This window comes from Sander lucioperca, chromosome 15 (genome assembly GCF_008315115.2).
Source record: "Sander lucioperca isolate FBNREF2018 chromosome 15, SLUC_FBN_1.2, whole genome shotgun sequence".
Lineage (NCBI taxonomy): Eukaryota > Metazoa > Chordata > Actinopteri > Perciformes > Percidae > Sander > Sander lucioperca.
Window position 1 is genome coordinate 1126126 of NC_050187.1, and position 16452 is coordinate 1142577.

Below are 16452 nucleotides of genomic sequence, written 5' to 3' on the forward strand. Positions count from 1 at the left end.
TATGAAACTGTTGGTATGTAGATTGAGTATGCGTATGTCATGGCAGCAGAAGTAACTTGTCAAATACAGTATATTAGATGCCAAAATTTTATTTATAAATAATGTACAGAACTGTTGGTTGAGTTAGGGTTACATTGTGAAGAAATTGTAATAAATGTCATGCATACAAAGGGATGTTATATGTCTTATTCACTGCAACACGCTTGATCATCTGCCTGCCTGATGTATGCTCTTAGATCCCAAATGAAATCCCCTGATGTTGAGAACATGTGGCCAGTCTCAACACGCCTGCCACTTGTTTCCCTCCCAGCCTGGTCTGGGCATGGCGTTCACCTTGTACTTGGCCGGCTGGAGGACTACACCAAACTTACCCTCCAGACTGGGCAGAGAGTGGCCTGCTGGGACAGAGAAGGTGAAGCGCTGGAGGATCCGCGACAGGAAGAGGAAAAGCTCCATCTTGGCCAAGGCCTCACCCAGACACACCCTGAGACCGGCACCAAACGGCAGGTAGCTGGACGACGGGATGATCAGCCCTGTGCCTTCACTGTTCAAGAACCGGCCTGCAGAGGAACAACACGGGAACCCATATCAACACACACAAGCAAAACTACAAGGTAAAGAGTATATTAATAAGAGTCATTTAGTTTAAGTTCTTTGTTTGTTTTGACTGACCAAGCTAAGGGGATGCAATGTCATCCTAAGTATATGTATGTATAGGTGTATGTGTGTGTATCTATAAGCACAAGAAAATGTGTGTGTGTGTGTATGTACGTGTATGTATGTGCATATATGTGTATATATATATTTATATATGTGCATCCTTATTTTTATCTATTTTTTCTTTCTTTCTGTAACCTCTGACACACTGTCCATGTGTTGTGTGTCTGTGTGTGTTGTATTGGTATTTGTTTTGTTTTGCTTTGTCAGTCCCTCCAGAAAAATGTGATTATGTGATCGCATAATTCAATGCATAATCAGCCAAAGTTCGCATATTTATGCGGGGGCCGCATTTTTTCAAATACACCGCACTTTCACTGCATAAATTGCAGATTTCCGCGCAAAATATGCGGGGCTTGCATGATTTCATAATCAAAAAAGTCACATATATCTTAGCAGAAAGTTGAAAAATGTTGCGTTTACTTCACACAAGAGCAGCCATTTTCCCCTGTTGCCATGGGAACGTTATGAAGTGACATAATTACGCGACGTGAACATCATCGAAAAGCTGCAAACCCCGTGATGAAGCCATGATGAAACCGCAGTTTTTGCAAGTTCCCGCAATTTCATCGCATAAAACTGCATAAATATCCTGCATAAATATCCTGCATTTTTTAAGAAAACGTGCTGCATAATTAAAGGATTTTTGCCTGCAACAATCACAAAAAAACTCTTTTTCTGGAAGGACTGAAACTTTGTAATAATATAAAAAAAACAAAAAACAAATAAACTACAAGGTCTACATGAAAATCCGTGTCATGCCAAAAAGCTATAAGGACCACATGCTATCAGTACGATCTTAAAAGTTCAATTCACTTCAATTTCCAAAAGAGTTCTCACCATTCTTTTGGTTTTCTTAGTCTAGCATTTAAGATATAATAAAATGGAGGTGAATTTGTATTTTATTCAACTAGGATTTCTTTTTCTTTTCCGGAAAGACACATTGCTGTTGCTGCTAAATATTATTTTTCAATGTTGTGAGCACCACAGATGAAGTTCCATTTTCTTCTTGGGTGGATTATCAGTCAGTCTCTAGACTCTAGTCTCTCAACATATTCTACATGTCACCCAGAATTTAAATGTTCTCGGGATTCAAATATGTTTTTATTGCATTGGGATCATTGATCCCTGTATAATAAAATTGGCTCAGGTGGTTGATGGCTAGTGACTAGTTCATTTTCCCATTCTACATCCTGTGTCCTTATTAACAACAGAGATGGCTTATTCCCTTCTATTGTCATTAATCGGGTTACTTCACAATAGGCCTTTTCTCCAGCCGACATGAGAAAATGCCTATTGGTTCCATAAATCACACTCAACAATTATATTTCAGTGCATTACTGTCCAGAGTAAAACCTGGTATTTGACAGCAGTTTCCTCTCACCAGGGTCAAAGAGCTCTGGGTATTTCCATTCCTTCTCATCATGGTGCAAAGACCACAGGTTGATGATGACGCGAGTTCCTTTCCTCACTGTGAAATCCCCTATGCTAAAGACAAGCATAGAGACAGAGAGGAACAGACTAAATGTTTTGCAGTTTTGCATGACACACATATGAAGCAACATTCTCCAGAATCAGTCCAGTGTCAGACCAGTTATGTGTAACAAGTCAGTATGACATAACTGGTGCTGTATATTCTCGCATTGCCAGACCTTCCTTCACAGCGCTGTGGAGGAAGGTCTGGCTAGTCCATACAGCATTCTGGGATGGGAGGAAAAAAGTGCTCTGGTTTATTGGCATGTCTTTAAACCAATCACAATCGTCTTGGGCGGTGCTAAGCGCCGGACGGAGCCACGGTGCCTCTGCAAAATAGCCTCGGGAAGGAACTTGTTTTGGTGGAACATGTACATTCAAAAGTTGTTTTAGTCGTGCAACAGAAAACTCAGATTGGACAGATAGTCTAGCTAGCTGTCTGGATTTACCCTGCAGAGATCTGAGGAGCAGTTAACCATAGTCCTCATAATCCACTGGAGTTTAGAATACCAACACAAAGAAAGAGGAAGGTACCGGACAACCGGGCGAAAAGAAAAATCCGGCGGAATTTCCAGCGGCAACAGAGCAATACCGGAAGTGGAACGTCGTGGATATAGACTAGTGCTGTATTGATCAGTTGCATTGTTTCCATCCTGTCAGAGGTGGATAACAATGAATATCCCTGAATGAGATCTCCTTATGTTTGCATCCTTTTATAGGCTACAGTCTGTGGTCGACACACATTCAGACCCTGGGCAGCGCTTTTTCATTTTTCTCTTGATTTATGTGAAAGCAACAACTCACATTATAAACGCACAACCGTCCTATATGCAAACGAAAATGATGTACGTGTTTAATTGCATATAGAGTGGGGAAGTGACATCCGATCATAAGTGGTCACAGAGGACGCATTTGGAGACCCATTCTACAGACCCATACAGATCCCATCACTCAGGACAGATGTTAAAACCCGGTCAGAACAGCCTAACGTGTCATGTGTTGAGTGTACCTGGTGTCACTGAGGGCCACGTGGGGGATGAGCAGTGGGGCCACAGGGCGGATCCGTAACACCTCCCTGATGGTGGCCTCCAGGTAGGGTAGACTGCCTCTGTCACTGAGCTGGGGGGACCGGTCCTCCCCCACCTTACTGTCCAGCTCCTCCTGGATACGCCTCTGCACCTAAACACACACAACACTAATTTTTTTTCCCATTTTACACTCTGTTTGTAAGAGCACAGTACACACAGGCCTGAAATACACACACACATGCTCAGGTCCTTTTACATATACAAATGGAGAGATGTCAGTGTAAGGGGGCTATTGGGGGGGGGGGGTTGCCCAGAACTGCCATCTCTCTAGCTACCAGTCCACACTCTGTACATTGGTCCGTAAGGAGACTTGAACCTGCGACCCTCTGGTTCCCAACCCAAACCCCCTATAGACTGAGCTACTGCCACCCCAAATATTAATAGAATTTTTTATACAAGTTGTGTTAATTGGGGTCTTATTTACTCAAGCATTATATACATTTTGTTCATCAAATTGTCAGAATTAACAGGAAAATGCATGCGATCGTGCTTACTGCCCCCCAGGCCTATTCTGAGCCAGGAAAAACCCTGATTCTTCATTTGAATGTACATGTGTTCTTTTATCAGGGTTTTGAAAAGTTTCACTGATTCATATTCACATGACTCATAGAATTCTCTCAGTCCTTGGATTTGTATGAATTTCACACTTTTTTTTTCTCGAAAAATCTCTTTTCATGTGATTCCCTCATAAAATACATAGATCAGAGCCCTCACGAGCTCTATCACCACCAACGTTTTGTGGTATCACGGTTGAGGATGTAGCATCTGTCACCCATCACCCACAGGGTTCTGACGACATGGCTTTAAGTGTGAATTATCGTGCATCATGATTTTCATCGGTCACTGGGGGGTCTGAAAATCCAAATGTGACTGTGATAGGCTGAAATATCTGTCAGTAAAGCTGACATAGTTGAAATACTTGACATACTTCTCCTCAACTATAACCAAGACTCACATAAGGAGAAGTGAGATAACTAAACTGTGGAAATAGAATGACTAATTTCAATGGAGCCCGATTAGCATCTAGTGGACTCCAGAAGAACTGCAGCTCAAGGCACGTAAGATTGGTTTCTGTACAGTACATGTCTGTAAAGTCACAAAATGTTAATATAAATAATATAAAAATAAAATAAGACAACTTTAACACTTAACAAAGTTAAGTGTCAAGCATGTGGAAGTATACTACAGCTTAATGGCATGGCTGTATGGCTAAATAATGGCTAAATTTGTCATTTTGTAGTGGTGTTCCAATTCTCCACCGTTAATTTCATTCACTATATAGTCCACTATAAAATACCCACAATGCACAGGTAATTTGAGTGTACATGCGATGTATCCTACATTTTACTCCCGTATACCACGATGCAACGCGGTCCTTTTTGCCCGATGGAGAAGAAGAAGCAGAAGCACCCGCGGAAACTGAAAAGGAAAAATGTAGCAGGCTTTTGTTTTTAAAGATTGGAAATGTAACACGCAATATATATACGAAGTACAACCTTTTACTATTCTCCTGAGTGCTCGGTTGGTTTCAGGGATGTATTAGAAGTCATTTTGATTCAGTTTGTTTACCTGATGCTGGGCGCGCCCGCCTCCGTCGCACAAATAACCGGCACATCTACTGACGCAACGATGTTTTCAGTGCCGAAATCTGGTTTGGTCGTTTCCTATATAGATCACTATTTAATAAACACTACATAGGGCAGTGTTTCTCAAATGGGGGTACATGTACCCCTAGGGGTACTTTAGAGGACTACAGAGTCTTTGCAAAATGTTTTTCAGTTACAAGGCTGTAGTTACTTCTACTGTCTTTTTCTCTAAGTTTGTCTTATTTTGTTTTTTCGAATTTATTGTTGTTTGTTTTGACCTATTCTGCCTTTCTTCCTTACTTTTTTCTACTGTCTTTTTTTCTTCAAAAAGTTTTTGTCTCTTTTTTTTCGAAGTTTCTCGCTTTTTGGAATTTTTTGTCCCTTTTGTCGCCCTAGTGTTGCCTTCCTTCTTTCTACTGTGGTTTCTTTTCAACGTTTTATTGCTTTTTTTAAGTTTGTGTCTCTTTTTTCGAAGTTGTTGTTACTATTTTCGACCTATTCTTGCCTTACTTCCGTCTTTTTCCAAGTTTTTTCACTTTTTTTCATTATCATCTAAATGTTTTCCAGGTCCAAGGCTGTTGTTTAGTAAATCTATCGCTAACATCGCTGTATTCTTCCTCTTTATAGAGACTTTTTTTATATCAAAAATTATTCGCGCTGGTTAGGGGGTACATGGCTTAAAAAAACTGTTCAAAGGGGGAATATTATTGAAAAAAGCTTGAGAACCAGTGATATAGGGAATAGAGGATGGATACCTGAGCCCGACAGGACCCGACAGGACCCGACGGGACCCGACGGGCCGGGCCGGGTTCACACAGATATTTAGAAATGATGTTCGGGTTCGGGTCGGGCTCGGTCACATCAGCGCGCCTCTTGTGCACGCCTGTGTTAACGTGCGCTTGTTGCCCCGTGTGCGCTGATGCGCTCATCTGTTGACATTTCCGAATGCCTTCCTACAGTTGCTTCATAAAAGCGGGCTTTCCACACAAACAAACGTACTAATGTGTCATTAGTATGAGAAAAAAAATTATTTTAACTGCTGGGCTCGGACATAAATATCTTAATACCTGTCGGGCTCGGGCCGGGTTCGGTTACTGCTCTGTCGGACGTGGGCCTGGCACGGACAGAAAAATGCGGCCCGATCCGCACTCTAATAGGGAATGGCGAGTAAGTGAATGAGGGAACGGTTTCGAACACAGCTAATGTATGAAGGAGAGATTATTTTTTATTTTTATGCCCACCTCTCCTGCACGCGGCTGCTGCTCCAGCCTTACCTGTGGATAATGGATGAAGTACGCGATGGCCCATTTGAGCACAGTGGTGGTGGTTTCCACGCCAGCTCCAAAGATGTCTCCCACAGTCATGAGGATGTGGTCGTCACTGAGGCCCACCGACTCGGCATTGATCCCTGCGGTGTTGTTGTTCTCAGCGCTGCGTTTGGCTCTCAGCAGAGCGTCCAGCAGGTCTCTCTGCACATGGTCACTGTAGTCTGCCTGGGAGGGAGCACCGTGTCAATGTACACTCACACTCATAGTATACTGTACACTGCATTAGATGGGGTTTGCATTAAATAGATAAAGCAACTTAAAATGACTGTTACAGTGAAGTAGGGCTGCAACTAACGATCAGCTTCATTGTCGATTAATCTGTTGATTATTTTCTTGATTAATCAATAAGTTGTTTGGTCTCTAAAAGGGTGAAAACTGTGGATCAGTGTTTCCCAAAGCCCAAGATGACGTCCTCAAATGTCTTGTTTTGTCCACAACTAAAATGTACTGTCTCACAGGAGAGAAGAAACTAGAAAATATTTAGATTTAAAAAGCTGGAATCAGAGAAGTTTTAACTTTATTTTCATTAAAAAATGACAAACCGATTATCAAAATTGTTAGCGATTAATCTTTTCAGCTCTGAAGTAAAGCATGTCAGTAACAATGTGTAACAATAACAATGTTTGCGAGCAAACAGCAGAGCAATCAGTATGTTGAGACAGATTGGTTGACTGGGTTGCCGATCATAATGGCCAACATTGTCCTTATATCAAATATCACATATTTCTACTTAAAAATGATGGATATGATGAAATTTGATTGTTGAGTAGAGTTGGACAGAGCTCCAGGATTGCTGTTGGATTGGCTTTCATTCCTCTTTCCTTCTGTCCGTCTGTAATCATATATCTGTAAACATCAATTATCAAAGTCTCGCAATGTTTTAGGTTGCAATACTGTATTGCTACACTGATGCCAAGTATGGATCTTTTATTACATAAATTGCACATGAGAAGTTAACTTTTTGGTATTAGATAATCAAAATCAATTGCTTTTTCAGTCCAATAAAAGATGCAGTTAAGTTTTTTTTTTTTTAGAAAACATACGTGAAAGATACTGTTTTCCTTTGGGGACATAATTTAAAGTTGGAAAAAAGGTAATGTATTGCAATATATAGCAGAATATCACAAAAACCACAATAATATGGTATGTTAATAGTATGGTATCGTGGGGCCTCTGGTGATTCCTGCCCCTAGTAGTTACATAGCTGGTTAGAGGTCATAAGCAGCTGTGGATCTCCAGAGAAAAAACGCTAAAACCTTAACCACGAACTGGCAGGGACCCATTTAAACCCAGTCACTGAGTTTTTACTCACAGACTAGAAGATTTTGCTACCAAGACTTAAAACTTGCTTGATTTTGTCAAAACAATGCAGCAACTTCAGGTACGGCAAAGGAAGGACAGTTCATTTCTGACTTCATTAATGTGTTTACTGTGTTAATGGACTGAGGATGGGAGTAGGATTCGGTATTCGGTTTCGGATTCGGCAGTCTTAACCAGTGGATTAGGTATTTGGCTGAACCCCAAAAATCTGGATTCATGCATGGTGCATCCCTAATGATAAATGACATAGTCCTTTCCAGGAACTTCCCACAGAGATTATAGTTACAATCAAACCATCTCTACCTCATTAGTGGGCAGAGGCCAACTGTACCTTGTGTTCATCATATTTCTTCTGAAGAAGTTCGTCTCGGATTGAAACACACTGCTTCAGAAGACGCAGGTCTGCATTAGGAAACATCTGTGGCAAAGAGAGACAGCCGTCATACACATAATGACGTTTGTTGTATAATGAGTGTATTACATTACATGTCATTTACCAGGCACTTTTATCCAAAGCAACTTACAATTGTTACATATGTCAGAGGTGACACGCCTCTGGAGCAACTAGGAGTTAAGTGTCTTGCTCAAGGACACATTGGTTGATGTATCACAGTGGGAATCAAACCTGGGTCTCCCACACCAAAGACATGTGTCATATCCACCATCACCACCCTATGTGTATGTATATTTTCAATAGACACTTTAATACAAATATACAGTACAGTATTTTGTAAGTCTCTCTATTTTGTTCCAGCGTTGAGTTAAGTCGGATGGTTGTATTGAATATTATTCAACGTTGAAGGTGTTGGGAACATTTTCTAACATCCAAAATGAAAAACTGCATTTGAATCAGTATAACGGCTGTAAAGAAACAATGCTGATTTTACACTGTCATTAAGGGACTCTTCTTTTTCTTTTCTTTTTGTTTATAGTGGAATACAAGTGATCAACGTGAAGACACACATGGAAGGGTACAAGACAAAAGTAGCTAAAAAACGAAGGGGGACATAATGTTTGGCTTAGATTATTTCATTGTAATACGGATCGGGTGTGTGTGTGTGTGTGTATGTGTGTGTGTGTGTGTGTGTGTGTGTGTGGGGGGGGGGGTGGGGGGGGGGGGGGGGGGGGGGGCTTGTTTAACTATATTTGTGGGGTCCAAAAACCGGGAGTCCAGTATACTTGTGGAGTCCCGACAGCTTTGTGGGGCCAAAATGCTGGACCCCACAACTTTAAAGGGCTGTTTTAGGATTAGGGTTAGAATTAGGTTATGGTTAGGGTGAGGGTTAAGGGTTAGGCATTTAGTTGGGATGGTTAAGGTTAGGGTAAGGGGCTAGGGAATGCATTATGTCAATGACGGGTCCCCACAAAGATAGTGCCACAAACCTGTGTGTGTGTGTGTGTGTGTGTGTGTGTGTGTGTGTGTGTGTGTGTGTGTGTGTGTGTGTGTGTGTGTGTGTGTGTGTGTGTGTGTGTGTGTGTGTGTCCCAAAGGACAGAGGATAGCGGGGCGGCAGGGCAGATCCAGGGTGGGACATTCAGGGACAGCTGGGTCAGGGAAGAGTTTTATGTGTTCATTTTTTCCCCCCTTTTTCTCCTCCCACCTCATTTTCTACCTCTCCATTTGTAGGTTTCAGCTCTCTTCCCTGCTCCTCAATGATTTGTGCTCTTGCCTGCTGTAGGTTGTCCCCAGACCCATAGGATGTAGCTGGCCAGTGCAGGTCACATCTCTTTTTAGAGCAGCCTCCACCCCTACGCGCAACTGGGTCTTGGATATTGTCCTCCCCCGAACAACGCCCAGATAAGTTGTTTGTTCAAGCTGCAATTACCACCAATATTTAAATGTTATAGTGACGGCACCCTCTAGTGGCCGTAGTAGTTCTGAAGGGAGCAGAGCAGGAAATAAGGTGAGGTGTGAGGTGTAAACCAGGGCTCTTCAGTGTTTTTTAACCCTTTGTGTTGTCTTTGGGTCAAATTTGACCCGTTTTCTAAATGTCTATATCAGAAATATGGGTTTCTTTGTTACTACCTAATTGTAATTACCCAAAAAGAACACGGATGATCCCATACAATGGCATCGCAAGTACGACAAAAGATTGGATCTCTACTTTCATTGAATTTTGGGTGTTTTGTTCAGTTTTTTAGCATTTAAAAAAAATAAATCTAAATGTTTCGAAACAGTATCCTCACTGAACGTTGACATACACCCTTCTGTGATTATCTTACCTTTATTATTAGTCTGAATTATTCATAATTTCTGCTTTTCTATCTCCAGGATTAGATATAATTTCCTATAAATAAGGTTTATTGACCATGGATTCCAAAAATAAGTGTAAAACTAGTAATAAGTTGGTGTTAATGGTTTTCATACATGGTAGTGAAAGGAGGTGTAAAATGGGGGAAAAGGGGCCAAAACATTAAAAAAGCGCGAAAAGGGTCGAAAAAAGAGACAAAAACGTCAGAAAAAGTGAAATTTTTAGTTTTGACCCAGGAGGACGACAAGTGCATGGTCCAATCTTGTTTATTGCCTCATTTCCTCATTACATAAAATCCTACTGTAATGTTGTGTTTGAGTTGTGTACCTGTAACCAGGGGAAGATGTCCACCAGGCTGTCCTTTGCCACAGTGTCCACGATGCCCTGGCTGTAGCGCAGCATGGCCTCAAACTCTGGGTCCCCGCGGTGGTAGGAGGAGTTGAAGCAGAGCGAACAGATGACGTTGGTGACGGCCCGAGTCAGCTCAGGAGACAGATCCAGGGCCAGTCCAGCAGCTGCTGCCTCAGACAGGACGGAGCACAGAGACTGGGCCTCTGCACAGACTGAGCAGGACACAGGCAACACACCATCTTACTGACATGTTACAATGCTTACTCTAAAACTGTTTTTTTTTCTTCACTTTTTACTTTATATTGTGTGTGTGTGTGCGTGTGTGTGTGTGTGCGTGTGTGTGTGTGTGTGTGTGTGTGTGTGTGTGTGTGTGTGTGCGTGTGTGTGTGTGTGTGTGTGTGTGTGTGTGTGTGTGTGCGAGTGTGTGTTAGGGGTGTTGAAATGAATCATTGCATCGATGCATCACAATGCGGACCTGGTTGATTCTGCATCGATTCAGTGACAGACCATAATCGATTATTGCCTACTGATGTTACTTGTTGATTTTCGGTGGCTGTTTTTTTAGTTTCTGCCTTTTGTCTGTTGTCTGCTGTGTTTAGACTCCTCTACATTCAGGAAGTGTCTTTTTTAAGAGCAGATACACTAAAAAGGGGGAGCAAATATATATCTGAATGAAAACCATGTGTAGCAATATATAATAATATTGAGGTGGTGATGCATTGTGATATCGAATCGATTCAAATCGTTGAGAGGATAATCGTAATCGAATTGTGACAAGTGTGCGTGCGTGTGTGTGCGTGTGTGTGTGTGTGCATGTATGCGTGTGTGTGTGTGTGTATATGTGTGTGTGTATGCGTGTGTGTGTGTGCGTGCGTGAGTGTGTGTGTGCGTGCGTGTATGCTTGTGTGTATGTGTGCGCGTGTGTGTGTGCGTGTGTGTGCGTGTGTATATGCGTGCGTGTGTGTGTATGTGTGCGTGTGTGTGTCGTGAGTGTGTGTGTGCGTGCGTGTATATGTGTGTGAGTGTGTGTGTGTGTGTGTATGGGTCAGGGTTATCAACAAAACAAAAACGAAAATAAGCACAAACATTTTTGTTTTTGTACACTGAAATTAAATAAAAACTTTTAAGAAAAACTTAAACTAAACTGAAACTATATTGCCAAAAACTAATACAAATAAAACATAAGTTTCAGTTTTTTAGCTATAATATATATCACTATTTAAAAAAAGGTGACAGCATGAATTTCGGTCAACTCTCGTGCCATTGAACTCAACTTGAGATGGCGCTGTGACGTAACTACTTCACTTCGGACACTAAAGTAGCACAAAGATTCAACATCATGGCTACAACAATGTATTCTGTATCTATATGTAGCTACATCATTCTGAGACATCATAGCTGGCCCTGACAAAAACAAACAAACAAACACTAAAAACACACTCTGAAAACAAAATCAGACTAAACTGAAATTAAATTGAAAAGTCATCTAACTTTAACAAACTAAAATAAAAATAAAAACTATTTTAACCTCGGTGTGTGGACGGAGCACAGAGAGCAGGACACAGGCAACACACCATCTTACTGACATGTTACAATGCTTACTCTAAAACTGTTATCAAAATGTTCACTCACTTTTTACTTTATTGTGTGTGTGTGTGTGTGTGTGTGTGTGTGTGTGTGTGTGTGTGCGCGCGTGTGTGTGCGTTAGGGGTGATGAAATTAATCATTGCATCGATGCATCACAATGCGGACCTGGTTGATTCTGCATTGATTCAGTGACAGACCATAATTGATTATTGCCTACTGATGTTACTGTGTGTGTATCACAGTCATTTCGACATTTCGAACTACTACTACACTGCTGGTTAGTTTAATGTACAGTACAACAATGCATTATGTTTATATATACTGATCATATAGTGTGTATGTAAATATAAGCTGTCAGATAATGTAGTGCAGTAAAAAGTACAGTATTGTCTCCTGAGATGTAGTGGAGCAGAGTTATAAAGTATAAGGAAAAAGAAAAAACTCAAGTAATGCTCAATGAACTCAAACTTGTATGTAAGTACAGTACTTGAGTAAAAGTACTTAGTTACTTTCCACCACTGTGGATGGTAGAAAGATCTGAGAAGGTACTATGGGCATCTTCAACATGCACTTCACCTAATGAAAAAAAATCTTCAATGTGCAAATATTGTAATGACATTGGCATGTAAGCACTGATATATAAAGAAAAGGGACATAAGGAAGCTCTACAGATAATCCTACACTACACCTCCATTTATAGAGGTCATCGTCCCGTTGTCCTCCTACGTCCCTGTCCTGCATCCAACTCAAATATCCAATTCACCTGTAAGTCGATGGACGGAGTTAACAAGATAATCAATTATTAATGTTTAAAAAAAACATGCAAAAAATGCCTCTAACCTTTCAATTGTGAAGTTTTGCTGCTTTCATTTGACTTCTATGATATTAAAGTGAACACCTTTTGGTTTAGGATTGTTACTCGGACCACAGAAGCTATTTGAATATATTGTGATGGGTTGTGATGAGCATTTTTCCTATTTACTGTCATTTAATGGACCAAACTGATCATTGATTTATTAAGAGAGAAAGAAAATTAAGGAAATAAAGCTGCAAGCAGCACTGAACAGGCCCTCGCATTCTACGCACGTTGGGGATGCTGGCGGCTCCCAGTCTACACCGCCACGTATTTCCTTGACCGTTGGACACTGCACGCAAGAGTTAGACTTAATTCCCTCCATAGAGAGGCGAAGTCCCTCCCCTTCCGGTGGACCTCATTGGACCTTAATTCGGAAAAAAATATGAACGGTAGTGAACGGGGAGAGGCAAATTATTTTTTGATCCCGTTTGAATTGAGCCATGGATTACAAATATGATGTTCGTCAATTTAAAAGATCATTTTTCAACAGAAGAAAGTCTCAGTTAGCCGTAGGTTTGTTATATGACCGCTTAGTTTAGTGTAAAACCGCTCAGTGAACTACATCTCTCGTCTCGCGCAATTTACGTCACCTAGCTTGATGCTCGGCCTGCTCGCTAGCTAGCTTAGCATGTCGGGTTCTCCCTTACTTTTACACGTTCATACTGCAGTAGATGTTTCTTCACAGAGAGATAGATAGAAGACAGAAAGCATCTTACACACTGGCCTCAGATTATAGCAGGAGATAATAAAAAGGAAGTCAAATTCACTGCATTTATTTCCATTTGGTCTTGTTTCATTACTCCAACATGAATGTGTCAGTGTGTACAACAGAAACATGTACAAGCAGTAAACTGTACATAGTGGAAGTAATTCAGTATATGTACAACTTTAAAATGCAGATGACAGTCTGTGTTAAAATGTTGGCGGTTGGTGGTGGAATGTAACCCAGTACATGTACTCCAGTACTGTACTTAAGTAAAAATGTGAGGTACTTGTACTTTTCTTTCACACTTTCAACTTTTAAATATTGTACTTTTTACTCCACTACATTCATCTGTTACAGCTTTAGTTACCCTACAAATTAAGATTATTGCACACAAAACACATTTAGTTTATGAAATACGATAATTTGTTATAAATCAAATGACTCAACAGTTAATATTAATTGGACGATTAAACACTTTTAAATTGTTCCCGGTGGAAATGCCGCAGTTATTAGGTCTGAAGAGGTTAGTTATACAGGAGAGAAGCCAGTTTGTGGCAAAACCTTTCACAGTGCTCATTTATCATTTTCTGACTTTCATTTGAATAAAAGACTATTTCTCCAGTCATATTTTTTCATTGAAGTTTTCTTTAAAACAGTGTTAAAATCTCGTCTCATTCTCGTGAACCTAGTCTACATCCACGACGTTCCACTTCCGGGATTGCTCCGTTGCAGTCGGAAATTCCTCCGGATGTCCCTCTTTTTGGCCAGAGGTCCGTTACTTTTTGCATTCTTTGTGTTGGAATTTTAAACTCCGGTCGAGACTATGGTTAACTGCTCCTCAGATCTCTGCAGGGTAATTCGAGACAGTTATCTATCCAATCTGAGTTTTCTGTTGCACGACTAAAACAACTTTTGAAAGTACACGTTCCACCAAAACAAGTTCCTTCCCGAGGCTATTTTGCAGTAGCAACGTGGCTCCGTCCAGCGCTTAGCACCACCCATGAGGATGTGAGTGGTTTAAAGAAATGCCAATAAACCAGAACACATTTTTCTCCAAAGATGTTGTTGCTTGACAGAACTGTTTGGATCGTTTCCAGTTTCTAAAATGGGAGGATTTTTCTGCATCAAGTACTTTTACTTTTAATACTTTAAGTACATTTTCCTGATGATACTTACATACTTTTATGTCATCCATCCATCTTCATCCGCTTATCCGGTAACGGGTCGCGGGGGTACTTTTATGTAGATACTTTTATTTGTAACAAAGTATTTTTTAGTGTGGTATTTGTACTGTACTTTACAGTACTGTACTGTACTGTAACATAGAGAGTAACAGTGACACTGCTTCCACAAAAACTATTAAAAAAGCCATTTTTGGCTATAAGTAATAAAACAATCTGTCTGGAGCCGCAAAACACATTTGAACATTTAAATGACAAAGCCTATGTCTAAATAAGCATATCAACATTCCTTATAGGTCTAAATGATTTCGGAACTGCTGCAGAAAGCAGAGAAGAACAAAAGTTTTTTTTAAGAATTGTGTGTGTGTGTGTGTGTGTGTGTGTGTGTGTCTTAATTCTTAAAAAAAACCTTTTGTTCTTTTCTGCTTTCTGCAGCAGGTCCGAAATTGCTTGCTTTCGCTCATCCCGAGCCGGATACTTTCTTTTTAGCAAATGCAGTGTGCTTGTTCTGGAAATGTCTTTCAATATTACTTTTTTTGGGATTTCGACATCTGTTTTTTGGTAATTGGAGGACTGGCCCTTTAACTGATCACCTGCGTATCTGTTTTAGACAGAACTTCTAGTATTAATAATTAATACTGTGTGTTTGCCAAAGTCTTCCTGTCGACCATCAACTTGTCCTTCCGGGTCAAAATTTTAAAATGAACTTTTTAGGGGGGCTTTTTCTGACGTTTCTGTCCCTTTTTTTATGCTTTTGGCGCTTTTGTCACTTTCTTCAACGTTTTATTTTTAATGTATGGTCATTCAACTTAATGTATATAACATTTTACCTAATTTTTGAGTTAGAAAAAAAAGCAGAAATGATGAATTATTTGGACTAATAGTTAAGATCAGAGGATGTTGAGTGAATCACAGACTGGTTTATGTCAAAGTTTAGTCAGGAGACTGTTCTAAAACCATTTAAACCATTTTTTTTTTCAAATTATTTAAAATTGAATAAAACACCCAAAATTCAATGGAAGTAAACATTCATTTTACCTATGAAGAATGTTGCATGGGTCCCATACAACCTACATGCACGCATCCAAATTATTTTGGGGCAATTTGGTTGTTAAGAAACCCATATTTCTGATATTAAAAACTTTGAAAACGGGTCAAATTTGACCTGAGGACAACACAAGGGTTAAGAAGAAGAAGAATCCCGTTGGAGGAGTGTAGAGAGAACTGTACTCACTGATCTTCTCGATGGAGGCAGAGCCCTCTCCAAACATGCACAGGGCTCCATGGACTATTTTCCTGTGAAATCTCCAGGTAGCACTGTAGTCTCCAAACGCGATGTCTTTCCCATCTCTGGTCAGGACGTCTGTGGTTACCTACATCACACACAGAACGGGGTTGGAAAAAGGAAGAAAAAAAACATAAATGACAACTGCTAAGAAGAAGAAGAAGACAATGATGAAGAGGTCTACTCACAGTTCTGGGTCTTCCTGCAAATAGCTTTCCCTTCTTCAGCAGGATTTCTTTGGCGTGTGCGTGCTGGTTGATGACGATGACACAGTGGGAGCCCATCATCAGAGAGTACGTCTGTCCGTATTTCTTCTGCAGTTCTTTAAAAAGCACATGAGGAGGGTGTGGGCTTCGCAGACTCAGCAGACTGCCGATCAGGGGTAGTGCTGGGAGGTGTGGGGGCTCCTGGGGGCCACGAGCGGACATCTTGAGCTTCAGGCGCAGCGCTAGCAAAGCCAGGCCCGCGGCCAAAAACACACACAGACATAGAAACCAAGCCATAGCCATAGAAGAGGGCCCTGACAAAGGGGTGTGTTTCAGCGGAGGCCAAGCATCACAGAGAGTTAGCTCTGCAGGAAGGCCCTGAGCTGCTGCAGGGACAGCCTTTTATGCAGCTCCTTCAATGCCAAATCCTTGACTCGGAATTCTTCAGGCCGGGCCAACTTCAACAAGATAAGATGACACTTGATTCACTGAATCCTTGCAAAAAAAAACGACGACA

General features: G+C 40.9%; 1 protein-coding gene across 1 annotated transcript; it reads right to left on the reverse strand.

Annotated features, from left to right (window-relative positions):
- Positions 1–69: 69 nt before the first annotated feature.
- Positions 70–16238, reverse strand: LOC116053620 (steroid 17-alpha-hydroxylase/17,20 lyase). Its single transcript, XM_031304703.2, has 8 exons — positions 15918–16238; positions 15679–15817; positions 10091–10326; positions 7844–7930; positions 6139–6357; positions 3200–3369; positions 2102–2205; positions 70–560 (listed from the first exon to the last, which is right to left on the reverse strand). Exons 1-8 carry the CDS (start codon positions 16236–16238, stop codon positions 280–282), a joined length of 1557 nt encoding a protein of 518 aa, XP_031160563.1. The 3' UTR covers positions 70–279.
- Positions 16239–16452: the final 214 nt, after the last annotated feature.